We start from the raw sequence: 23,324 nt of genomic DNA, 5'->3' as shown, positions 1-23,324 counted from the left end.
TATTATAATTTATCTTAAGTTGCGATTGTGATTTTTAAAATGTGATAAGCCCGATATATTCCTAAAGGCTGGAGATTCCAAACTCTTACAATTTTAGGACTCAACTAAAGGCAATATAAATGTCCTTTGCTCAACTTATCACATTTTTTTGAAGTATTTACTTTATATATATTGCCTTCAGTTTTAAAATCTATGTTCGAGTATTAGAGTTTCTATTATTACCGTTCTAGCCCTTTTTGATCAGTTGAAACATTATGAACAGAGTATTGCGCAGTCGGCTGCATCCGACCTCAACACTCTTATTTGCTTAAGAGCATTTCAGTCGAATGCAATAAATTGACCTATTTATACTAAATTTGTATATTATAATGAAATATATATATTTAAATAACGATAGTCCAATTAATTGCCGACTTGATAATGTTCAGGCTGTTAGGCATTTAATTAATTAATGTTGCAACATTTTATGTTTATTATCTAGTATCGAAATTGATCAAAACTTTTGCGCAAATACAAAACTCTATTAAATCGATATATATTTTAGATATGTTTTATATATATATATATTGTCTAGAAAAGTTATTGGAGATATGATTTTACGGTCTGTGGAAACGACGTTCTCAGTGCGTATTTTCAGCTTGTGGTCATAAAATAGAGTTTATGCAAAAATTTTTAAAAACTGAACATATTTGAATATATTCTATTTGTTTAGGAACTATGTAACTAATTGGATTTTTTTATAACTATGCGACCCTCTAGTGCAGGATAAACAAAATGTGTACCCTGTAGATACTGTTGTAGGGCACCTTTGTCGTCTTGTTCCAAGAGCTCAGTGAACGGATCGTTCGACTCAATCAGGTGAAAGCCATCGCCTCCATTCAGTAGAAACTCAGGCACAACAACTTTGTAGTAGGCCGATTCATTGAGATTCAGATATATAATAAAATATAATTCTTATGGATTAACCCGATATCAATGCTTAGCTTCTAGCATCATCAATGACCCCTACCTCCAAATCGATTTTCCCCAAATACTTGGTATACGCATACGCCTGAAGGACCAGCACCTGTTGCCCATTTGTTCGGGTGACCACAGTTGGATAGTTGCCCACGGGGTTCTCCCTCTCCGGCGGAGTGCCCGTGAATAGGAACGTGTGCGAGTGTCCTCCGACAACAAGATCAATATCCTGGCAACTCCTGGCGATATCTTGATCCATGCTGTAGCCGGAGTGTCCAAGTGCAATTATAATATCGACTCCTTTGTCAGTTAGTTTTTTGGCCTCGGCACTTGTGTGTTTCACAATTTTAATACCCCAACTATATAGCTAAGCAAATCGAATACGTACTTAATGTAAGGTATTTCATTATGGATTTCAATATCGAGTGCTGAGACTAGTTTTCTTGTCACGGGCGTCAGATATCCAATAATCCCGATTTTCTTCTCAAACTTCGTGATGATGGTCGAGTGAACCAAGCTCTTCATATTTTGCAAGACTGGAGCGTTTTTCAGGATTATATTGCAGCAGACAACGGGGAATTTGATCATTTGAAGAAAAGGCACCAATCCATTGACGTTGTCATCGAGCTCGTGATTGCCCAGCGACTATTAAAGGAAAGGGAAATGCAATACGCTTGCATGTGCCGACCAAATTACCCACCATTGCATCTGGATTCAGCATATTCATCAGTTCGCCCGCCAGCTCACTCCTGAATATTGTGAACCAGGGAGTTCCCTGAAAGGTATCGCCTGCGTTTAAAAAAATCGTTGGACCCTCGGCTCGTGCCTTTGCCACACTAAATGGTTAACAGTGGAAAGTCTTAAAGTCAAACTAGTAACCGGTCAAAACTTACGCCGTAGCCACTCTTGCAAAGCCCCCGAAGCACAGGCCCTTCTCATCGTCACCCATGTCGCACTTTTCATTGCTATCTTTCATCGGGTCATATCTGGCGTGCATATCATTTGTGTGTACGATGGAGAACTTAAGACCCGTGTCTTGTCTAACAAGCACTAGCAATATTATTGAAGACCAGTACAATTTTAACCATAGTTCCATTTGAATGCCATTCAAGTCCTTTTGCGTCTAGAACTTATGTGCCTCCAAATTATAAGGCTTTATTTATAAAAATAATTACATTTGATAAGTTAACTATGACAAGTAAAAGGATTTATTTAAGACTGCTTGCTAGGATATACGAAAATTTTGAGCTCAGCTTAACTTGATCCTCTGAAGACAATGCGGCCCTCCACTTCCGGAGTCACAAATTGATGGTATTCAAAATACTGTCGAACAGCTTGAACAATAGTCTTTTGCATCCGTATTGTAACCGGGTTCATTTCTTCTAACAAAATGAAACCCAGACCGCCATTCAGTATGAACTGGGGCACAATCACATTGTAGTAGGAGGTCTCGTTCAGACTGCTGTAGGTTGGCACTGTGCAACTGGCGCAACGCACCTTCACTGAAGCAACTCGATTACCTTCTGGCATATCCGGATTGTAGACCACATGTATGCCGGATACCTGAAGAAATGCTCCGTCGGAATGCTTATTTCTAGCCGCGGCCGAATTTTCGAGTGCATTCCGTAAGGTCCTGCCACTGATTCTTGTGACATAAAGATCATTATCGAAAGGAAGGACCGTCAACAGATCGCTCTGAGTGATAATGTCATCGGACTTCCGTTTGATTGAGCTGCGTATGCCTGGACATAGAGAGGTTACTTTCCAAATGGAGTATTCGATATGTATTGGCAATTGAGAAAACTAACCGCCGCCCTGATGAATTGCAATAGACGCATCTGTCCAGTAATCGCCGCCCTGATCCTCCATAACTCTGCTGAATACCATGGCATCGGTAATTAGATTTCCCATATTACACTCGACCAAACGACAAACGGCCTTACGTCCCTCCAGATACACCTTGCTATGCCCCGCAATGGACTTCTCTAGGGCCGTAACATTCTCGCGGTAAACTTCCAACAGGTTAAGCACTTCCTTGTCTTGCGCGACTCCGGAATCCAATAGAATGGGCAAACCATCGAACTCGATTAAATTTCCATCTTTATCGAACTGTCAAAGAATATATGATTAATAGGAATTTTGTGACCAAACTGAACCTGAACCAACCTTCACGTGAAGTTTACCCAAGTACTTCGTGTAGGCGTAGGCCTGCACCACGGGAACTCTTTTACCACTCTGCTGTGTAACTACGGTGGGATATGGACCGTCTATACTTTCGACACTTGGCTTCTCTCCGTTGAACAGAAATGTGTTCGTATGTCCGCCAATAACAAGGTCAACTTCAGGGCAATTTTTGGCTATGTCCTGGTCTTTTTGATAACCAGAGTGTCCCAAGGCAATGATAATCTTAAAGCCTTGAGCCTTTAGTTTAGCTGCCTCTGTGCTGCAAGTGTAGAAAATTAATTAAATTAAAATAAAATTAAAATTAATATACAATATTAATATAATTCGAATTTGTATACTCACTTGATTGAAGTGACTTCTTCGTTGAATTCCACGTTGTTTTTTAGGGACAGCAATTTTGTGTCCGGCGTAACATATCCAATTACGGCAATTTTCGTACCATTTGCTTCCAGTATTGTTGAATTGGCTAGATGCTTAGAGGCAGCCATGGCAGGCTCCTTTCTGAGATCCAGGTTACAGGCTATTACTGGGAAGTTGACATCATTCAGGAAGGGTACGAGTCCTTCCACTTTCTCGTCAAACTCGTGATTTCCTAGAGACTGGCGGTTGTTAGGTACATCAAATAAATGTGAAATGTTCTTTAAACTTTATATTATTTGTTCTTACAATGGCATCCGGTTGCAGCCTGTTGAGAAAATTGCTGGCGATTTTATTTTTGAAGACCGTAAACCACGCTGTGCCCGTATATGTATCACCGGCATTCAAATAGAACACAGGTGTTCCTCCATTTTTGGCCTCTGCCCGATATTTGCGAACTCTGAAATTACATGAGGTTTGTTAGGCAAGTTAAGAAATGTATTTTTTATCACCTACACGTTGGCCACACGTGCGAAGCCGCCAAAGCATTTGTCCATTTTAACATCCTCCGGCGGACAGCTCTCACTGTTGACATTCGTCTGCTCAAACCGGGCATGCATGTCATTGTTGTGGAGTATAATGAACTCTGTGGCTACGACGGGCTTCACTTCTATTGGATGTGCTGTTATCCTGTTGCCAAGTAGGAGCAGGATGGCCAAAAGCCTATACTGATGAGCCATTTTAAGACTGGAGCTTGAAGAATTAAGACAAGAAAAGATTATTAAAAGGATTTTTACAAAACTCAATACCTTAAAGCACTTGAAAAAAGTTATATTCCATACACAATCAAAAGGAGATTAGATCGATATTTATCGATATCAGAAAAATATGACGAGTTTTCGGTAATTATCAAAAAACTGGATTTGATTCGGGCCGGAATTTAGTTTGTTTTTTAATGCTCTGACCCGATTCAAACCAAGCTTAGCCAATTCATAATTTTGAAAACACATTTTAATTCTATTCTTAAAAAATAGTTTTTTTATTCGCTACATATAACATTTGCAGCAAACAACTTATGCCGGCTGAGGCTGAAACACCAACAAGTGTTTATGTATATATGCACTTCAAATGTATGTATGCAATGCAGTTCGATCATGGGCCTGGGTTTATCCCCCTATAAAATGAATCAATAGCTCGGAAAATGAATAAAACAAAATCAAAATCAATTGGGAAGTTCCCTATTCATACCCAGTGCTCCATTAGGAATAGTTACAAAATGGGTATAATAGAAGTTAGTCAAGAGTATAGATTAGTGATATTTTATCCATTGTAACTCACTTTAAATATATATATATGCTAGACAAATAGCTAAGAATGTGTTCAAAGCCGGAAAATACTACTTTATGTATACCCTCATACAGTTTATATAACGCATTCATAGATTCCTAAATATTGTAATATTTAAAGTTAGGAAATAACAGATTCAAGCAAAAACTTGAAACTTTATATACATTTAGGACGAACTTTTTGCGTAATATATATCTATTTAGACCGTCGAATACGTCCGCTCATGATAATACATTTTTGTGAATCCCCCCATATTCCGTTTTTAAGGAAGTTGTTCACCTTTGTTACACCTTCCGAATGCCCTACAGCTCATATTAACACAGTTTATGAATGACTTAATAGTTACCCTCTCCATGCGCCCAAATATTGTTTGTTGTTTAACAATGTTTGTTAAAAATTATTGTTCATCAATATGAACTTAAATACTTATTGTTAAATATGAGTTAAGGTACATTTTTTAGCTTGTCACCCAACTGTATATGTAAGTTAAGTTAAGTTAATTACTTCCGCTTACATAAAACAAGTTATCTACGTGGTAAATAGTCGGTTCGACATTTCATTTCAAAAGCAAACAGATAATAAGTATATATAAAAACGAATAAAGTATTCAGAAACGAGTTTCAGAGCAAGAGTGTTGTTTTGACCAGCTTGATTTTTAGCCCAATTAATTTGTTTACACAACAAATTTTTATTGGAAATACTCAACTTGGCACAGGTTCAACTTTATGTTGGCATTTTCAGTTTCTGTGGGATGTCAATGACCTTATGAAAAATAACACAAAATTACACAATTACGTGTCAATCCTTAACATCAGATGATGTATCTTTTCTTGCCCGTGGGGAAAGTGTTTTATATTTCAAAAGTATTCGTCATTATTCAAATAAATCTGGGTGAATATGGGCTCTAATTAATTGTCCAGTACCTTAAAATATTCAACTGTTTATTGACCTTCAGTTTTTGCCAGAATTAATCTTCTCTTAAATTGAATACGTAAACAAATTAAATAATTATTTGGTATATAAACATTTTTTGATTTTTTTTCGTTTTTGTTACAATGACGCGAAATATTGCTGTTATTAAAAGCTTGGTAATATAAGTAGCGCAATTGTTAAACTCATTAGATCGTTTTTTTTTTAGTTCAACTTTAATTTCAATAATTGCAAATAATCACTTTTAGATGAATTCTCATATATCACAACGTGTCTGACTTTCGAATAGCCGCAGCCGCAAACGGCAAGCAATTAATTTAAGTGTAGCAGAATAGTAAGGGCAACTAAAATAAAGTACATATGTTAGTGTGGCAAATGCATTTTTTATGGTATACCTACAATAAACAATCTACTTGTTGTATCGTAAAAAGGTAAGCGTTAACTCGCACACAGATACCTGTGGATACGAACAAGCAGTTACAATTGCCAGTTTCAAATCGATTGTAAAAACCTTAAACTGGCGGTTGCCTGGAAACAGGGCCATAACAAGCCAAATTGGCTAAGCTAATGCGACACACACACACACAGACACACACATACGCGCGAACTCCTTCAAGGTACTTACAACACTTGCGAAGATCACAAATGCAATCTATTCGCGCTGACAGCGAATCAACCGTTGCCATCAACGTCCGCAGCCGCACTGTCATTAAACGCATTGAGAATGCCCGGCAGAGAGGCTAACAGAGAGACAAACTTCGCGAACGGCGCTAGTTCAGTTCTCGGGCGATCTGCCATCTGTCACTTATCGAAATTGTTTGCAAATTTGCACTTCTGCACAACACCCACGCAAAAGAGAAAGGGAGCGAGAGAGCGAGCATAAGAGAGACAGTTTACTGTTGCAATTACTCTACGTTGTCTGCATGGCTGTCTTATCAGCTGCGACCTGAGCATCGATCGCAAAATATGCTCAGCATCTGGACACACATACATTTGCATAGACAGCAATACAATGTATGTATGTATGTGAATCTGTTGCTTATCTGCCATTTTTATCATTGTCACTGGCGCAATGTTGAAATTAAAGTGTATATTGTCACATTTCTCAAATGCATTGACTCGGAAATTAAAGTAAAGTGTCTTCCAGACACATAAAATCAACACATGCCTCGTTTATGCGCGGTGTATCATGATAAACGGTCAGTTCATAGTTAAGACATTTGAAGCGGCAATATAAAAGTTGTTACAAGTACCTTGAATAGTTTGTATATATCAAAAATCTTTCAATTTATAATTATTGTCGTTTTATAACAGCTTGTCAATTTTTATTTACAATCTAGAGTGTTAGTATAGGCCATTAGCCATTCAGGTTTGGGCACATTGTTAGGAAGAATGTTTTACTTATACTTATGTTTATAATAATGCCTGATGGAAGCACAATAAGAAAGGGTTGTTTTGGGATTTGAATAGTCATTCGCACTGATGATTTCAGTTTTATGTAGTGTAGTGTAAAAATGGCAAATCATTCACGCTACCTGTGATAAGGTTGTGACTTATCGCATTATGCTGAGTTACTTGTTTATGATCACAATAATCTCTACTATATAAACGAAATGTGTTCAGTGACTCGACTGTTTTGTGTATTTACACATGCACAGATTTACTTATAAGCACTCGACACATACTTGCGCACGTGATGCTACAAATAGATGTGAAATTTGAGAAATTCGAAACTTATGTTCTTCTGATCGCAAGCTAAGGCATGGTTGGTTGTGCTAGAGATCTATAGGGGCATTAAGATATTTATTGTACATTTAATCTGATAAATTCAAACCTAGGCAGTTGAATAGTTGGAACGATTTACAACTTGTTGAACTAGTTAAAGAATCGCGTGAGCACGGTAGACAGCATTATCAATGCCACAGAGCCAATAATGCTACCGGCAGCATCTGTGGGACCTCGTATCACAATCCGATCCTCGATTTCGGGATAGACATAATGACGCGCCTCCAAATACTGACCGAACGCGAACTGATCGTTCTTCTGCAAGAGCTCAGAGTACGGTTCATGCTCCTCGGTCAAGACGTATCCGTCGCCACCGTTCAGCAAAAACTCGGACACGATCACCTTATAGTAGGCGGATACGTTAAGGTTGCTGTAGGTGGGCACACTGCACTCTGCACAGCGCACCAGGGCGGAGACGACACGTTGTCCCTCCTCCTTGTCGTAGTTGTATTCGACGCGTACGCCGGCAAACTGGAGGAAGCCGCCGTTCGAGTCCGTGTTGCGAACAAGGGCAGAACGTTCCAAGGCAGCTCGCAATGTTTTTCCCGTAATACGCGTTATATAGAGGCTATTCTCGAAAGGAAGCACTGTGAGAATGTCGCTGCCCGTAATGGAACCGTTCGCATTTTTGTCAATGGAGCTGCGAATGCCTACAAAATAAAACTTTGGACTTAGATTGGCTCCAACTCAAAGCTGTCAGACTTACCGCCGCCTTGCAGCAGAGCTATAGGAGCATCTGTCCAGTAATCGCCACCCTTGTTCTCCAGCACTCGGGTGTGCACCATGGAATCCGCAATAAGATTGCCGAGATTGCATTCCCTCAGGCGACACACATTGCCGCCCTCAAGCGTGACCTTGGTGTATCCGACAATTGTTTGCTCCAACCTCGTGATATTCGGACGGTATACCTCAAGCAAATCCAACAGGTCCTGCTCTTGCGTAACTGATGCATTCAAAAGTATTGGCGATCCATCAATCTCAATTAAATTGCCCTCTGCATCGAACTGGATGAATGGAGAAGGGCTTAAATCACATACTAATGGGTACGTAATCCTGAACTCACCTGGACATGCAGCTTTCCCAGATATTTTGTGTAAGCATAAGCTTGCACGACGGGCACCTTTTTGCCGCTTGTTTGGACCACCGTGGTTGGGTAGGGTCCTCGAACCGCTTCAGGATTTGTATCGTCCTTGTCGGCGACAGGTTGATTTGAGTCCAGATAAGTGTGCGAATGGCCGCCGATTACTATATCAATATCCGGACAATTTCTGGCAATCTCCTGATCCTTCTGGTAGCCAGAATGTCCCAAGGCAATTATTATATTGATGCCTTGATCCTTTAGCCTCTGTGCCTCAGCACTGAAAATACATACAAAGTGGTCAGATATTACGATTTATGTGAGAATCGGGCGCTGTTACTTGATTGAAACGATTTCCTCGACAAATTCCACGTTGTTTTGAAAGGAAAGGTTCTTGGTATCCGGCGTGAGATAACCAATTACACCTATTTTAACTCCGTTTGTCTCTAGCACCGTGGAATTAGCCAGTTTCTTAGTCGCCGCCAGTTCGGGTTCATTTGTCAAGTCCAAATTGCACGCCAGCACGGGAAACTCCACGGCATTGAGGAATGGTATCAGACCCTTAACGTTCTTATCAAACTCGTGGTTTCCAAGTGACTGCAAAAAAGCAAAGTAGTTATTATGGGAATATATTTACGAGCTGATTGGCACTTACAATAGCATCCGGCTGCAGTTTGTTGAGAAAAGCGCTGGTAATATTGTCCTTGAAGACTGAGAACCAGGCTGTTCCGGTATAGGTGTCACCTGCATTCAGATAAAACACGGGAGTCCCTCCATTCTTGGCCTCTTCTCGATATTTTCGCACTCTGAAATAAGTTGTTTAAGTTGAGCATTTTCCCTGGATCTTTCAGTCAGTTACACTTACTCGCTGGCAACACGGGCGAATCCGCCGTAACACTTGTCCGTATTGGCATCTTCCTGGGTGCACGTGCCTCCGTTCTTGTTCGTCTGCTCAAATCTCGCGTGCATGTCATTATTGTGGAGAATTATGAGCTCCGTGGCAACGCTTCTCGGAGCAATGGGATTGGCCCTACTCTGGCTGAGCAGCAAAATCCAGGCCACGATAATCAACTGATAAGCCATACTCGAGCTGAAGAGGTGTATGTATATTACATGTAATATATTTTTGTATATAATATATGTTCACGAAGCTAACGCAATTGGATCTCGAATTTAATTGCGAATGTCAGTGGGGGCTTTTTATGAATTTCGTAATAATCGTTATATCTATCAAATATATATGCCTCATATTATTTGTTGTAAGAGAAATCAATTTTGTTTTTGGCGATCCATTAATAAATAACAGCTTATCAGCAGAGGACATGGGCTCGATTGGTTGCAAATTTTCAAAGCAAATCAATATACGAGATTATAATAGCCACTAAATCTAATCTAACACATGTACCTACACGAACTACGTGAAACGATGGACGGACGCAGGTTTTCGTTCATTAAATGATTTGTGGCCTCTTTAAAAAATGAATATGTATACGTGTGTGCTTACGCATGGACTTCAAATTGTGTATGTAAATACAAAAACAACAACGAAGTACAAGCACATTTGTTATTGTTATGGACTATAATACCTATTAATTAGCAGGTGATTGCGGTGTGCTCTGTGTAGATACAAGAAATGAATGAATATTGGATTCGATTCGAATACTGCACATGATAAATTAGCTTTCTCGACGTCTCGCTTGTTTTTAAGTGCATCATTGCACATTGTAAAACAATGGTAATCTCCATTTACATGTAATTCTATATACATACGAACAATACAGATTGACAATTGCACGATATCAGCTGGCCAACAGGTAGTGCAACGGAAAAAACACCTGTGCAGGTCGCTCGAAACTCTGTGCCCAGCCAGAGCCCGTAGGTACTTACATGCTCTCGTCGCACAATCCGCCAACAAACTGGCCCAAAAACGTCGTGGAACAGCGGCTATAACCGAAATACTTGAATATTGTCTCACTGAGCGCCCGATTACGATACGAGCAGCGCGTGGTTGCGACTGTCGCTGTTTTTTTTCGGTTTTTATTTTTTTTTGTTTTGGCTGTGTTTCAGGCGGAGGCAATGATTTTAATAGCTCTATTGTATTTATTTGCAGATACGAGCACTACGACTCTAATTGCTATTTGTGATGTGATTATCTCTCCAATATTGTCTTAGTTTTTTTTTTTTTTTTTTTTGACAAACTGATATTAGCAGCAGGACACAGCGTAGCGCGTTATCAAGCAGCGCATCTCTAGCCCATAGATGTCATTGGGTTCAGATACTGATACTGATAAAAACGCAAGTTCTAGGCATAATCAAAATTTGCAGACCTGTAGATATACATATATACTGTTTGCGTGTTTCATGCAGAAGATACTGCCATTCCACACGCGTACATATTTTAGACTCTGCAGGTTTTTTTTATATGTCGAACAGCTGCTTAAACAGAACGCGATGTTCCCACGCAAATATCAACAATGCACACATACATGCACACATAAGCACACAGATACTTATGTACTCATGTATTTATTTAGCTACTGTAACTTTTGCGCTAGTACACGGTTGTATTTAAATATTTCTTTTTATGTATTCTATACATAAGCACTCAGACACTCAGACACTTATTCACGGCTCATATTCACATTCACATTAATGTGTCAATGTCAACAGAAAAGACAGCTGCAGAAGTTGCTCAAAGATCTTTCGAACAAACATTATCTCATTCTGCGGCCGTGAATTATAAAACTCTTCTGCTATCAATATACTTATTTTACGCAAAAATAATTAAAAATCAAAATGATAACAAAGCCATACATTGTTTCCCGATCGTAAATCAAAGAACTCTTGGCAAGAACAATCTAGACCATGTGTCATTTTATCATCCAGTTTTTTTTTCTTCTAACATAATATTGTATATATTATGGCAAACATTATGCTCACGTACATTTTCTACATTTCGATTTTTACTTTGACAACATATTTATTAGGCTCTGTTCCAAATAAATAAATTCGATTTTCGTCAGATCTGAGAAAACTGACAGCTTCCGCTCCGTGATAACTTAATACTTGATATTTACTGCTAACTATCAAATTTGTAATTCAACTAAAAGTATCTTGAAGCTCTGTGTAGTTCCTGAGAAGCAATATATTTTATATATATAGTTTACATGATCACGTTACCAAAATTAAATTTGTATTTTAGCAATTGTTGCATTAACAAATACTTTTAAAGCTTTTGATCAGACAACTCACATTAAAAATAGTTTTTTGTTTTATTTCGGTTCACTGAGATAAGGTATCCAAAAACAACATAATTCCTTATCTGCGATGACTGTACAACAAAGTCCAAAACTTTGTCAGAAATCGAATTATTACTAATATAAAGTGTCTGGAATAGGCTGCTTAGATTAGCTGTGTCTTTATTGGCTTGAGGCACATTGACAAGCAAAGTTGAGATCTGCCTACCTGACACACAAGCAAATGTCACCTGCACAATAAAGCCCCTAACCATAACACAGATGGTGGGCTCTGCAAACAACTATTCCCGGGCATATTAGGAAACATCAGGTCAGAGTTTTATGGTCCCACATCAAAGTTTCTTGAGCAAGATTTGAGAAACCAGCATGACTTTGCTAAGTCCTAACTAAAGTATTCAAATCTCTGAGATCAGAGCAACTAAGCTTGCCATCTGACCAAGATGCAAATCAAATGTATCCATATGTTTGCATAGCATAAAAAAATAAAATATTATAATTTATCTTAAGTTGCGATTTTGATATTTTAAATGTGTAAAGCCCGATATATTCCTAAAGGCTGGAGATTCCAAACTCTTACAATTTTAGGACTCAACTAAAGGCAATATAAATGTCCTTTGCTCTACTCATCACATTTTTTTTTAAGTATTTACTTAACGCAGTGTGAAAATTTATATTGCCTCCAGTTTTAAAATCTATGTTAGAGTTTCTATTATTACCGTTCTAGCCCTTTTTGATCAGTTGAAACATTATGAACAGAGTATTGCGCAGTCGGCTGCATCCGACCTCAACACTCTTATTTGCTTAAGAGCATTTCAGTCGAATGCAATAAATTGACCTATTTATACTAAATTTGTATATTATAATAAAATATATATATTTAAATAACGATAGTCCAATTAATTGCCGACTTGATAATGTTCAGGCTGTTAGGCATTTAATTAATTAATGTTGCAACATTTTATGTTTATTATCTAGTATCGAAATTGATAAAAACTTTTGCGCAAATACAAAACTCTATTAAATCGATATATATTTTAGATATGTTTTATATATATATATATTGTCCAGAAAAGTTATTGGAGATATGATTTTACGGTCTGTGGAAACGACGTTCTCAGTGCGTATTTCCAATTTGTGGTCATAAAATAGAGTTTGTGCAAAAATTTTGAAAAACTTTGAACATATTTGAATATATTCTATTTGTTTAGGAACTTTGTAACTAATTGGATTTTTTTATAACTATGCGACCCTCTAGTGCAGGATAAACAAAATGTGTACCCTGTAGATACTGTTGTAGGGCACCTTTGTCGTCTTGTTCCAAGAGCTCAGTGAACGGATCCTTCGACTCAATCAGGTGAAAGCCATCGCCTCCATTCAGTAAAAACTCCGGCACAACAACCTTGTAGTAGGCCGATTCATTGAGATTCAGATAGGAAGGCACACTGCATTCGGCACAACGAATCAGAGCGGAGGTCACTCGGTGTCCCTCTTCCAAGTCGTAGTTGTACTCGACTCGAATGCCAGAGAGCTGCTGAAAGCCGCCGTTTGAGTCCCGGTTCCTGATTGAGGCCGAGAGCTCCAGGGCGTTGAGCAATGTTTTTCCGGTAATGCGCGTCACAAATAGACGATTCTCAAAGGGAATGGTCTCCGACATGTCCCTGAAAGTAATAGAACCTTCGGCATTCTTACTAATTGAGGTGCGTATACCTGCAACAGAAGAAGCATTCAATTGTGGCACAACAATTGCCTTCACCCAATATAAAACTGACCACCTCCTGAGATCAAGGCAATCGCCGCATCAGTCCAGTATTCGCCGCCCTTGTTCTCCAGCATGCGAGCGTAGACCATGGAATCGGCAATCATATTACCAAGATTGCATTCTCTTAATCGACACATATTGCCGCCCTCTAGGTAGACCTTAGTGTGGCCAATAATTTGTTCTCCTCTGGCGGTGATATTGGGACGATACACATCAAGTAAATCCAAGAAATCTTGCTCCTGCGGCACTGAAGCATCCAGGAGCAGCGGCTCGCCATCAAACTTGATTAAATCGCCATTGGCATCGAACTGTCATATAAATATGGGTTATTATTAAGTCATTAGGGATGTGTCCAGAACTAACCTGAACATGTAGCTTGCCCAAATACTTTGTGCTTGTGTAGGCCTGCACGACGGGCACCTTTTTGCCGCTTGGTTGCACCACCGTGGTGGGGTAGGGTCCTCTAACCGCTTCGGGATGGGTGTCGTCCTTGTCAGCGACGGGTTGATTGGAGTCTAGATGCGTGTGCGAATGACCTCCGATTACTATGTCAATATCGGGGCAGTTTCTGGCAATCTCCTGATCCTTGTGGTAACCAGAATGTCCCAAGGCAATTATTATATTGATGCCTTGATCCTTTAGCCTCTGTGCTTCAGCACTAGAAGAGAGTTACAAAGAGTTAGAGAGAGAATTAGCGAAAAAAAAAACCTACACACTTACTTGATGGACACGGTTTCTTCACTGAACTCCACCTTGTTGATGTAGTCTTCCTTCGTTTTCGGCGTGAGGTATCCTATAAGGCCAACTTTAGTGCCATTTACCTCAAGAATTGTTGAATTGCTCAGTTTATTGGTGGCCACCAATTCGGGCTCCTTGGAGAAGTCCACGTTCGAGACCAGCACCGGAAAGTTTACAGCATTAAGAAACGGCACAAGTCCTTCAATCTTCAGATCGAACTCGTGATTCCCTAGACACTAGACCAATTGCAGACAGGTATTAGGAGCGCAAGATTCGTACTGATACTGTTCCTGATATGATCTTACCATAGCATCCGGATGAAGTTTATTGAGCAAGGTGCTGGCAATTTTGTCCTTGAAGACCATGAACCACACGGTTCCGCTGTAGGTATCGCCTGCATTTAAATATAGTGCTGCAGCTCCTCCGTTCTTTGCCTCTTCTCGATATTTTCGCACTCTGCAAGATTGGAAATTAATTGACTTTCATTGACCAAAATTTAGTCATGGTACTTACACATGGGCAATACGTGCGAAGCCGCCGAAACATTTGTCCCTGCTGACATCCTCCGGAGTGCAAGCTCCTCCATTTTTATTCACCTGCTCGAACCTCGCGTGCATGTCATTATTGTGTAGAATTATGAATTCAGTAAGCACAGAGTTTCCGGATACGATGGGATTAGCACCTATCAGGTGCCCGTATACCACCAAAAATAATAAAATCCATTGCTGCCTCATTGTCGGAACTGAAATATGAATGGAATGTTTGATTTGGATTAAAGTCTGTGTAACATCTTGATATCTTGATCAAATCTAGCCAGTTTTGGTGCACTTCAACTTGGAATCTAATCCGTACAATGAAAAAGTAAGCAATTAGACTAGTTAACAAATGGAAAAATCTCAATTTCAAGCACCTCATTGTTGTTGTTAATAATTATAATTATATATAATTATATAAATATATGATTATAATTAATGTAGGTTAATTGACGATTAAATCACAAGCTCTACAACCTAAGTTCTTTAGGTCTAATCTAAATTATTGACCTAGTAGCTAATACATTTTCTCTCACACTAAACAAGTTGAAATGTTCTTGTCAAGGTTAACCGACTATGAGATACCCAGCACACAACTTGAAGAGCATAAAATCGTTTAGAACTTGAGTGCCAAAATTTGAAATTATCAAGCTAGAGCTCGACTTTAATAAGTATAAATCGATGTTAGTGATAAGTGGGAGAATTATTCATAACTTGAAATCAATTGAAGGTAAACTGATATGCTATATTTTAGGTCGGAAATGCAATTGATGTAGGGTATGTAGCAAAATATTTACATAACATACGACTTAAACTAAGTACGTTATTTGTGGCTGAATAATATATAAATAAATGCAAATACTTTAGATCTAAAGCCTTATCTCAGTCAAGTAACTTGGGGTTATCATTTTGATATGCAGTGAATCCAAGCCCTGTTAGATTTAGAAGATATCCACTAAAAAAATTGCCTGAACTGAACTCTGGGCGCTTACATGCACTCATCGCACAATCTGTACACAAACTGGACTCAAATCGTTAGAAAACAGCTTTTTAAATTAAAATTAAAATTAAGCACACTCTCTTCAAGCAGGTGCCAGCCGCTATGTTCCCTCTATTTGTAGCACAGAGAACGATCTGATAGCGACATTAGCTAATGCTATATGTGAACAATCTGTCAATAAGTCATGGCTAAATTCTCAAGTTGCGTTTGCGAAAATCCCAAATAAAATGCGACTTTTATTTTCATCCGAAAGTAGCAGAAAAAATCGAAGTAGTTTAACGAATACCTTTGGATTTTTCTATGCAAAAAAAGGCCTATGTATTAGAGTACTTGTCGAGGGGCTAAGCACACAACAAATGTGACTGTAATCGGGAGTGCCTGCTGACAGATACCCTTTACTCTGCGCCTAAGCTTTACATTGTGGGAAATTCCTTCGTAATTAGTTAGAGTGTTCATTGTGCAACCTTTATAGATATACCTCCAAAAATGGGGAATAGTAAAATATTCGAAATCTTTGTAGACGAAAATAGTTGACTACCTCTTATAACTTGTCCTTATTTATCGATTTGAAATATAAATAGATCTATATATTATTTAATTTTAAAATAATCTTAGTTTTAGATGGTTTTAAAATATTTCCTAAGAACCATTTTATGATGCTTGGTATAATATACACTGAACAAAATGCGTTTCATTATTATTATTTGTTATTTAGTTGTAATTTTTATTTGTATTATTTATTTTTAGGAGAGCCCAACGAAAAGAAGGCACAATAAAATGTTAAGATCTCAAATAATATTAATGGCAAAATATCCCTTATTAATATCAATTTTGAGCAATAAGGGTTTATGTATGCTGTTAGATTTTAAGGTTGTTCCTTCGAAATGCAAAGTGCAACCAACAATAAACAGCAAAATTTTTGTTTCCAGTGTAAAGGTTGTACACTTATCATTGACAGGTCAAAGCGTACTCGGGAGGGACAGCGCCGCAGAAATCGAAGAGATGCTTGTGAAGCGTGCCAGCTGCAAATGCTCGGCATGGAATGCAACGAGCACCGAATGCGCTACGGTGCACAGCACATACAGGGGAGTAGAGTATGCCGAAGTGAGGGTAGCCGATACACAGGAACTGCCACGAGACAACGGCAAAGGCAACGAGAACGGAAGGGACACGAGGCGAGGGTCACTGGGGCGAGGACGAGATAGCAGGCCGCTGCAGCAGGAGAGAGCAGATTGTCAGGGGTTGCTTTTGGATTGCAGCACAATATCCTGCCTGTATCCTGTTGCCCTCCCGCTTCAGCTGCCAGCAGCGGCCGACAAATTTCAACAGCTGCAACAATTTTTTGTTGGTCGCTTTTAATTTCGAGCCAGGCACATCCCCTAATGCCCGGCTGTCTCTTATTGGGGTTGCTTTCAGGATCGCGCTCCCTGCAACAGTTCGAGCCGTTCGTGCTGCGCTGGGGTGCATTCGATGTTCAGTTGTTGTGATCACCAGGTGAACGAAGGTTGTGCCGCGGACAAAACCAACTGGATACAGGATACACCCAAAGCTGAAGAAGATTCTCCTATGTCCGGGAAACTGATTATGAAACGCAAACGTGCGGATCAGCTAAGAACCCAGCAGGCTGAGGAGCAGCAGGACAAGGAGCTGGACCAGGAGGCAACTGGCGAGAAGCGCCATCGCTTGGAATTGGAGCCCAGATCGGATACACCACCAGCGCAGCCGTCTGATAGCCCGCCAAATGATATTGGAGATGCGCCCAACAGCATTTTGCTCGAGGCACTGCAAAAGATCATGGAGCTGCAGTCAGAGCTGGACTCGTTTGAGCAGGATTTGGACGAACGCGAGGCCAGCGCGTTCGACAGCGACGAAGAAGTCCTCGAGGGTGCCGAGCTGGCAGCCAACTTTCCAGCGCCAACCCGACGCAGCGAAGCAGAGGCCCTGGGCTTTGCCATGTGTGCACGCGAAACGCTGCTCTTCCTGCAGAGCGAGGGTGTCTCCACGGAGTCCGTGCTGTACAAGGCGCTGCTCGGCAAGCTGGTAGGTCAAAGCGACGGACTATTACATGCCTAAAAGAAGGCACCAACGATCCCTATTCGGGACATTCTAGTCAGTTTAATGTACAATTTTATTGTACCTAAAACGAACATTGTGGATGCCTGAGGACATTGGATAAGGGCTCCGCAACGCAATCCTAAAGACGAGGGAGAGTTTCAACTTTTACTACAAATTTTAGTTTTTAGGGTATTTACTCTAGTCAGTTATTGTGAAGCAATATAAAAACTAAACTATATTTTATGTAATAAATAAATACAACATATATTTTTATTTATTTATGCATTCTTTTTTTTTGTCAAAAGCATATTCGAAATGAAAATTCAAATTTAATTTCCGTTGAGATTCGGATACAAGTACGGTCGGTATACACATATTTATCCGTTCGAAAGTAGCGCGAATTTTTGGGATATTTTATTGGTTCGGATACTTTTTGGTTCTTGTCATCGCTGCGAGGTGGTGTAGCGAGTAGCTTTTGACTGTGACAGGATCAATGAAATTGAACTATGAAAGCCATTCGGTTAGATATTAACATTTTTATACCTTGGCTTATTAATACATTACTAATAATACACTTTGACAATGCCTCAACCGATAATGAAACGTACTTATTTTGAATATATTTAAATTTTTCGATTTATGCTCCCGGAAGCATCGATTTATCTAAAATGAATATGCATGAGTTTATTGCCAAACCTAGAGTCAACAATTTAAATATTTAGCATATAATTAGTCAAGGTCTAAATCCGAATACTAAACGTTTATTCATACTCCCTGTGATTCTCATTTTTCGTGGAATAGAGTTGGATTGTACGAAAAGTATTAAAGATGTAAAAGATACATTTTCACAGAGACCTTAAAACCTTTCCGCTAATTTACCATATTTCGAAATATGAAAATATTAGTTTTATTTAAATTAGAAGAATGGTTCTTTATAGATAACTATAGATATTAAGTTTTCAGAAAATCAGTAATGAGTTTTTTATTCAGCATTAACTTAGTTTGTTGATTGGGCCACAACAGGAACAAGAAGGCCTTTAAATGGGTCAGGAACGCTCGAGGAAAAGAACCACTTCCATTTGCAACATTATTTCTATTGGTATCAATATCAAGTTCCGATTCCTTAGCAGAACGCTAAAGCCTAATATAACTAACCTACTTAAGATTCTAAAATATGCATTGAGTGTTCTTCCTGGCTTGCTATAATTATAGGAACAGGCAGATCAGCCATCTCAGGATAGCAATGCCAAGGCAGAAAATGCCGAATTGCAAGAGTCGATGCATTATAAGAAAGCTGAATGTAGAAAAAAATTGAGATATCAGATAGGATATGTCGCCAAATTTAAATAGTTGTCAACGTACCGATTTGCCTTCTGAACACCGAGCCTGATGGACTCTTCGCTTGGGTCCTCCTTGCCCAGGTAGGTGCGCATGCCGAACAAGGCGCGATCGAAATAGCCCTGCCAGTCCAAGGATTTCATATCGAAGTCGAACAGCTGCTGATCCGCTGCAGACATGCTCTGCCACAGGCGATCCGTGTTGGGCGTCTCGAAGCTCCAGCTCTCGATCATGAACTTTTGCAGCACATCGATATTCTTGTGTATCTTCTCGTAGATGGGAATCAGGCGCGGCTTCTGGCCGCGCAGGCGCAACAGCAGATCAACCAAGTAGCCGGGCAGCAGATGATAGAAAATGGTGGCCAATTTAAAGAGCCACGGCATCGTGGTGGTGTGCAGAAACGGATACCATATCGCCTGGGTCATGGGAAAAACGTGCCGTTTCTTTTCCACGGCGCCAGTGAAATCCGAATTATAGATTATATTCTCGCTGCTGGGCACATAGTTGTAAATGGTCGCAGGCGCTGGAATAACCTGCTGTTTACGTTGCGTCGCCTCCATGGCCGTACGCCAGGCGCAGGCCAAAACCAGATTGGCACAGCCGTCGACGGGCACAATGTTGGATATAGCCCGCCGATTGAGGGGGGCGACACGCAAGACCCCAAATGAGACGCCGTAGAGCACCGCAATGGGTCCGTAGATGTTGTCTATCCAGCCGGCAACGGGCTCCTTGCTGGTCGCCACAACTGAATGATTAATGGACTATTTACAAATGAATCAAATGGTTTAGCTAGTGCTACCCACTGGAACCCGGACGAAAGATGCAGACGGGCAAATCACCCGCCTCCGTCTGGACCAGCTGCTCGGCCAAGGCCTTCGTATAGGTGTACGTATTGGGAAACCTGTCCAGCAGTGCTGGAGCCATCCGATCCAACAGATCCGTGCTCAACAATTCTCTCAGCTCCAATACCTTATTCACTTTGCAGCTCAAGTGCTCCGGATAGAAGCGTTCCTTAATGTGATGGATCACGCAGTTGGAAAAGGCGGTGGAAACGTGCACAAATGCCACCAGGCGCTGCATATCCTTCGCCAGCTGCAGCATTTGGCGAGTGGCATGCGCATTGATATCCAATGCCACGTGCAGCGGCTCGGCAAAGTTCACCGTTGCCGCGCTGTGCACGACCAGCTCCACCTCCTGCGTCAGCAGTGCGCGGTCCGTTTGGCTGATGCCCAGATCCGGCTCCTTGCAATCACCTGTTATAATCACCACGCGATCGAATATGTTCGGTTTGGATTTCAGCAGGACATCAAAGAGCTACAGATTGCGGGTTATATTGCTCGACTCAAAAGGCTAGGACTCCCTCCCCACTCGGTTTGATACTCACGGAATTGGTTTTCCATTGGTCAAAGCGCTCCTGTGTGTCCTTGCCCCGTTTGGATCTGATCAACAAATAGATGCGCTTCACATCTGTTGCACGCAGCAGCTTCTCAATAATCACTGAAAGTATTTATGTTCCAGAATTTTAGACTCTGAATCCAAAGAATCGGATACTTTGCACGTGTCTCATAATACCCTTTTAGAGGGTATTATAATTTGGTCATGAAGGTTCTTCTATATCTAGGTTCTTCTATATCTATATCTATATCTTATAGCTACAATAAAAAAGATCCATCGAAAACTAACTTTTAGTTTCTCAAGGTATTGCTAACTCTTACAGCTTTTATGGGATTGATCGGAGGAGAATTAATTTCATGTGAGAAAAACGCCAGCATTTTCCACTTAAACTCTTCAGCTTTTATCCAATCAAGTTCACACTTCTTTTTTATATAGCTCTATAGGAAGAACCGATGGAAAAATGAGTATTTTTTCCGAGTTCTACATTTGCGAGCTTCACTTTTCTGACAAATGTCTACAAGGGTATTAAACCTTCGAAGTGCCGAAAATATCCCAACTTTCTCGTGTTATTTTTAATACTCATAGGAAATGCCGTAGTTAACTTTTACGTTTTTATACCTTTGCCCAGGAATCCACTGCCACCGGTTAAAAAAATCGTTTTATTTTTATAAAATTTCTTAATTTCGGATTCCATTTTGTATAATATTATATCCACTTTACACACGCAGTAGAATTTTCGATCGAACCGATATCAGGTTAAAGAGCCGACGTTCAAATGACACGCTTTCCAAATTTGCAGAACCTTTTATACAGGCCATTCGATAAATTCATTCCTAAGCTTTATAACCCCGAGCTCATAAATATTGATGAAGTAGCTAAAAGTCAAACAAGTAAACATTTAGTGCCATTTTATGTTTGCTTGAATTGATACAATGCAAGCCCGCCTCTGACTCGACTCGTGGACGTAGCCACTCGAATGCGTGCCTACTTTTTGAATCCCCATATTATTGAACTCAATTAGCAAATTTGATAAGATTCAAAATAATGCAATTGCAATTTTACCTGCAATTTGTCTGTGTGTATTGCATTAAAACAGACCCAGTAAACTTGCAAGAAAGTAAATCAGTTCTTGAACTATATCGAAAACCGATTCATCCAAGAACATCTATAAAAACTATTCTGTTAAACCCTTCTTGAAGTTTGACGTCCGTTCGCTTAGTGCAGGGTATACACATGTCGGCGTCGGCCGGTTCCCAATACTAAGTATATTATAGGGAACATAAGACAACATGATCAAGGTAATAGTCTAGTTCAATATATAGAACGAATAGTAAAGAATATATAATACGCTTGTAGACATTTTCATATATATATATATTAAGATCCTAATATTCCAACAGATATAAGACATAGTGCTCCGATGTTGATAGGACTTTTGTTTCCGACGAATAGTTCCTATGCCAGCTATAAGATAAAATAGATAAAATTGTTATTAGCTTCTTTTTTAAATAATCTCTAAATATTATGGATGCAACAAATTGAAAGTGAAAAGCTGACCGAGCGTAAGTTTTAAATATTTTTATTATTTAATTGTACATGAAATAATTAATGAGAATATCTCAATATTTTAATTGTTTCGATTTCGTTTTCGTTTTCATATTTTTATTGTTTTTAGGGCGGGGAATTTTTAGTATCGATTATTATAGTTTGTATTGTAAATGTGTTTTAACTTGTTGCCATTCATTTAAGTATTATTAATATATAATTTAAGTTCTGTATTTGGGTTTCGCGAACCTCGTTTAAGTATGTACGTTTATTAGTTATATTAGCATAATAATAACAATATTTACTTGAAATAAATGAATGTATCTTTATTACTGATATTGTTATACAATGTAGATTTTAATTGTTTTTAACAATTCAACTTTCACATGTTTATAAGTAAATATTTCTTAAGGTTTTTTTGCTTTAGTTGCAACAATTTGCATTTTTGGACAAGATATTTATTTTTATCTGATTTCATTATGTTTGCACTTTACTAACAATAGGTTAGACTTTATGTTCTTTATGCTCATATCGCTTCGCTCAGCTTATAAGTTCAACAAAATAATAATTTTTAAAACATTTCGACTGTGTTGCAATGCAGAAGGAAATTCACAAGTAGTCAATAGTCAGAATACTTATTTCGACTCGTATAAACAATGTCACGGATCATCGAACTGGAAGATTGTGTTTCTGAAAACTTGACTGCTCCATCAATTGTTTATTACATTTGGCACAAACTCTAACATTCTCTTGCTCTTTCAATGTATTTCATATTCACTTTTAGGGCACACGCAAACCAGGTGTCGTATTCGAAATTTCATTGAATCACAAAATTTTTTAGTCAATTAACAAATGAAGTACAAATCATAATCAAAAAAGGGAACTTACTAAAGTAGAAAATACAATTGGGATTAATATTCTGAGCTTAGTTGAGTAAATTCAATGAGTATTATTTGTTACAATATTTTAGTGTTCTTTTGTTTGTTTCAATAAAGTAATCATTTGCAGCATTATCCACATATGGGCTTCATCCCACAATCATTGATTAATATAAATATGTATGTAT

The 23,324-nt window shown here is 39.2% G+C and overlaps 6 protein-coding genes across 9 annotated transcripts; 1 reads left to right on the top strand and 5 right to left on the bottom strand.

Annotated features, from left to right (window-relative positions):
• Window positions 1-591: 591 nt before the first annotated feature.
• On the bottom strand, window positions 592-2,053 carry LOC6625518 (protein 5NUC). Of its 3 annotated transcripts, none has more exons than XM_032435695.2 (5): window positions 1,851-2,053; window positions 1,658-1,793; window positions 1,346-1,602; window positions 1,010-1,286; window positions 592-902 (listed from the first exon to the last, which is right to left on the bottom strand). In XM_032435695.2, exons 1-5 carry the CDS (start codon window positions 2,051-2,053, stop codon window positions 879-881), a joined length of 897 nt encoding a protein of 298 aa, XP_032291586.1. In that variant the 3' UTR covers window positions 592-878. The 3 variants fall into 3 exon arrangements, with proteins under 3 accessions (XP_032291586.1, XP_032291585.1, XP_002050100.2); XM_032435694.2 differs by lacking the exon at window positions 592-902 and adding an exon at window positions 904-953; XM_002050064.4 differs by lacking the exon at window positions 592-902 and having other exon boundaries at window positions 904-1,286.
• On the bottom strand, window positions 2,053-6,516 carry LOC6625221 (protein 5NUC). 2 transcript variants are annotated; one of them, XM_070209736.1, is made up of 7 exons: window positions 6,401-6,516; window positions 4,015-4,251; window positions 3,808-3,958; window positions 3,484-3,740; window positions 3,124-3,400; window positions 2,766-3,066; window positions 2,053-2,699 (listed from the first exon to the last, which is right to left on the bottom strand). In XM_070209736.1, exons 2-7 carry the CDS (start codon window positions 4,236-4,238, stop codon window positions 2,212-2,214), a joined length of 1,698 nt encoding a protein of 565 aa, XP_070065837.1. In that variant the 5' UTR covers window positions 4,239-4,251; window positions 6,401-6,516; the 3' UTR covers window positions 2,053-2,211. The 2 variants fall into 2 exon arrangements, with proteins under 2 accessions (XP_070065837.1, XP_070065838.1); XM_070209737.1 differs by lacking the exon at window positions 6,401-6,516 and adding an exon at window positions 6,018-6,036.
• Window positions 6,517-7,559: 1,043 nt separating this feature from the next.
• LOC6625222 (protein 5NUC) lies at window positions 7,560-10,675 on the bottom strand. Its single transcript, XM_032435691.2, has 7 exons — window positions 10,526-10,675; window positions 9,504-9,728; window positions 9,294-9,444; window positions 8,979-9,235; window positions 8,624-8,918; window positions 8,267-8,564; window positions 7,560-8,210 (listed from the first exon to the last, which is right to left on the bottom strand). The coding sequence occupies exons 2-7, from the start codon at window positions 9,719-9,721 to the stop codon at window positions 7,651-7,653; spliced, it is 1,779 nt and encodes a 592-aa protein (XP_032291582.1). The 5' UTR covers window positions 9,722-9,728; window positions 10,526-10,675; the 3' UTR covers window positions 7,560-7,650.
• Window positions 10,676-12,832: 2,157 nt separating this feature from the next.
• Window positions 12,833-15,970, bottom strand: LOC6625223 (protein 5NUC). The gene is made up of 7 exons (XM_002050067.4): window positions 15,918-15,970; window positions 14,906-15,134; window positions 14,698-14,848; window positions 14,375-14,628; window positions 14,018-14,312; window positions 13,665-13,962; window positions 12,833-13,602 (listed from the first exon to the last, which is right to left on the bottom strand). Exons 1-7 carry the CDS (start codon window positions 15,925-15,927, stop codon window positions 13,115-13,117), a joined length of 1,725 nt encoding a protein of 574 aa, XP_002050103.2. The 5' UTR covers window positions 15,928-15,970; the 3' UTR covers window positions 12,833-13,114.
• Window positions 15,971-17,392: 1,422 nt separating this feature from the next.
• Window positions 17,393-18,245, top strand: insb (insensible). Its single transcript, XM_002050068.3, has one exon. The coding sequence runs from the start codon at window positions 17,396-17,398 to the stop codon at window positions 17,996-17,998; it is 603 nt and encodes a 200-aa protein (XP_002050104.2). The 5' UTR covers window positions 17,393-17,395; the 3' UTR covers window positions 17,999-18,245.
• A 327-nt stretch (window positions 18,246-18,572) lies between these two features.
• On the bottom strand, window positions 18,573-21,499 carry LOC6625225 (fatty acyl-CoA reductase wat). The gene is made up of 5 exons (XM_002050069.4): window positions 21,332-21,499; window positions 20,703-20,815; window positions 20,122-20,632; window positions 19,343-20,063; window positions 18,573-19,274 (listed from the first exon to the last, which is right to left on the bottom strand). The coding sequence occupies exons 1-5, from the start codon at window positions 21,405-21,407 to the stop codon at window positions 19,187-19,189; spliced, it is 1,509 nt and encodes a 502-aa protein (XP_002050105.1). The 5' UTR covers window positions 21,408-21,499; the 3' UTR covers window positions 18,573-19,186.
• Window positions 21,500-23,324: the final 1,825 nt, after the last annotated feature.

This window comes from Drosophila virilis, chromosome 5, assembly GCF_030788295.1.
Source record: "Drosophila virilis strain 15010-1051.87 chromosome 5, Dvir_AGI_RSII-ME, whole genome shotgun sequence".
NCBI lineage: Eukaryota > Metazoa > Arthropoda > Insecta > Diptera > Drosophilidae > Drosophila > Drosophila virilis.
This window is presented reverse-complemented; position numbering and strand designations above follow the sequence as displayed.

Excerpts from the sequence above, each read along its gene's own strand:
- LOC6625518 (XM_002050064.4), bottom strand. The coding sequence starts at position 2,053 with ATGGAACTATGGTTAAAATTGTACTGGTCTTCAATAATATTGCTAGTG. Across the intron at positions 1,794-1,850 it reads TTTGCAAGAGTGGCTACGGC|TGTGGCAAAGGCACGAGCCG; the intron begins GTAAGTTTTGAC and ends TTAACCATTTAG. Across the intron at positions 1,287-1,345 it reads AATGAAATACCTTACATTAA|TGCCGAGGCCAAAAAACTAA; the intron begins GTACGTATTCGA and ends GAAACACACAAG.
- LOC6625221 (XM_070209736.1), bottom strand. The coding sequence starts at position 4,238 with ATGGCTCATCAGTATAGGCTTTTGGCCATCCTGCTCCTACTTGGCAAC. Across the intron at positions 3,959-4,014 it reads TTCGCACGTGTGGCCAACGT|AGTTCGCAAATATCGGGCAG; the intron begins GTAGGTGATAAA and ends ATGTAATTTCAG. Across the intron at positions 3,741-3,807 it reads GGCTGCAACCGGATGCCATT|TCTCTAGGAAATCACGAGTT; the intron begins GTAAGAACAAAT and ends AACAACCGCCAG.
- LOC6625222 (XM_032435691.2), bottom strand. The coding sequence starts at position 9,721 with ATGGCTTATCAGTTGATTATCGTGGCCTGGATTTTGCTGCTCAGCCAG. Across the intron at positions 9,445-9,503 it reads TTCGCCCGTGTTGCCAGCGA|AGTGCGAAAATATCGAGAAG; the intron begins GTAAGTGTAACT and ends AACTTATTTCAG. Across the intron at positions 8,211-8,266 it reads AGCTCTGCTGCAAGGCGGCG|GCATTCGCAGCTCCATTGAC; the intron begins GTAAGTCTGACA and ends TTTATTTTGTAG.
- LOC6625223 (XM_002050067.4), bottom strand. Across the intron at positions 14,313-14,374 it reads GAAGAAACCGTGTCCATCAA|TGCTGAAGCACAGAGGCTAA; the intron begins GTAAGTGTGTAG and ends ACTCTCTTCTAG. Across the intron at positions 13,603-13,664 it reads TGCCTTGATCTCAGGAGGTG|GTATACGCACCTCAATTAGT; the intron begins GTCAGTTTTATA and ends CTTCTGTTGCAG.
- insb (XM_002050068.3), top strand. The coding sequence starts at position 17,396 with ATGTTCAGTTGTTGTGATCACCAGGTGAACGAAGGTTGTGCCGCGGAC.
- LOC6625225 (XM_002050069.4), bottom strand. The coding sequence starts at position 21,407 with ATGGAATCCGAAATTAAGAAATTTTATAAAAATAAAACGATTTTTTTA. Across the intron at positions 20,816-21,331 it reads CAGTGGATTCCTGGGCAAAG|TGATTATTGAGAAGCTGCTG; the intron begins GTATAAAAACGT and ends AAATACTTTCAG. Across the intron at positions 20,064-20,121 it reads CATCTTTCGTCCGGGTTCCA|TTGTGGCGACCAGCAAGGAG; the intron begins GTGGGTAGCACT and ends TTAATCATTCAG.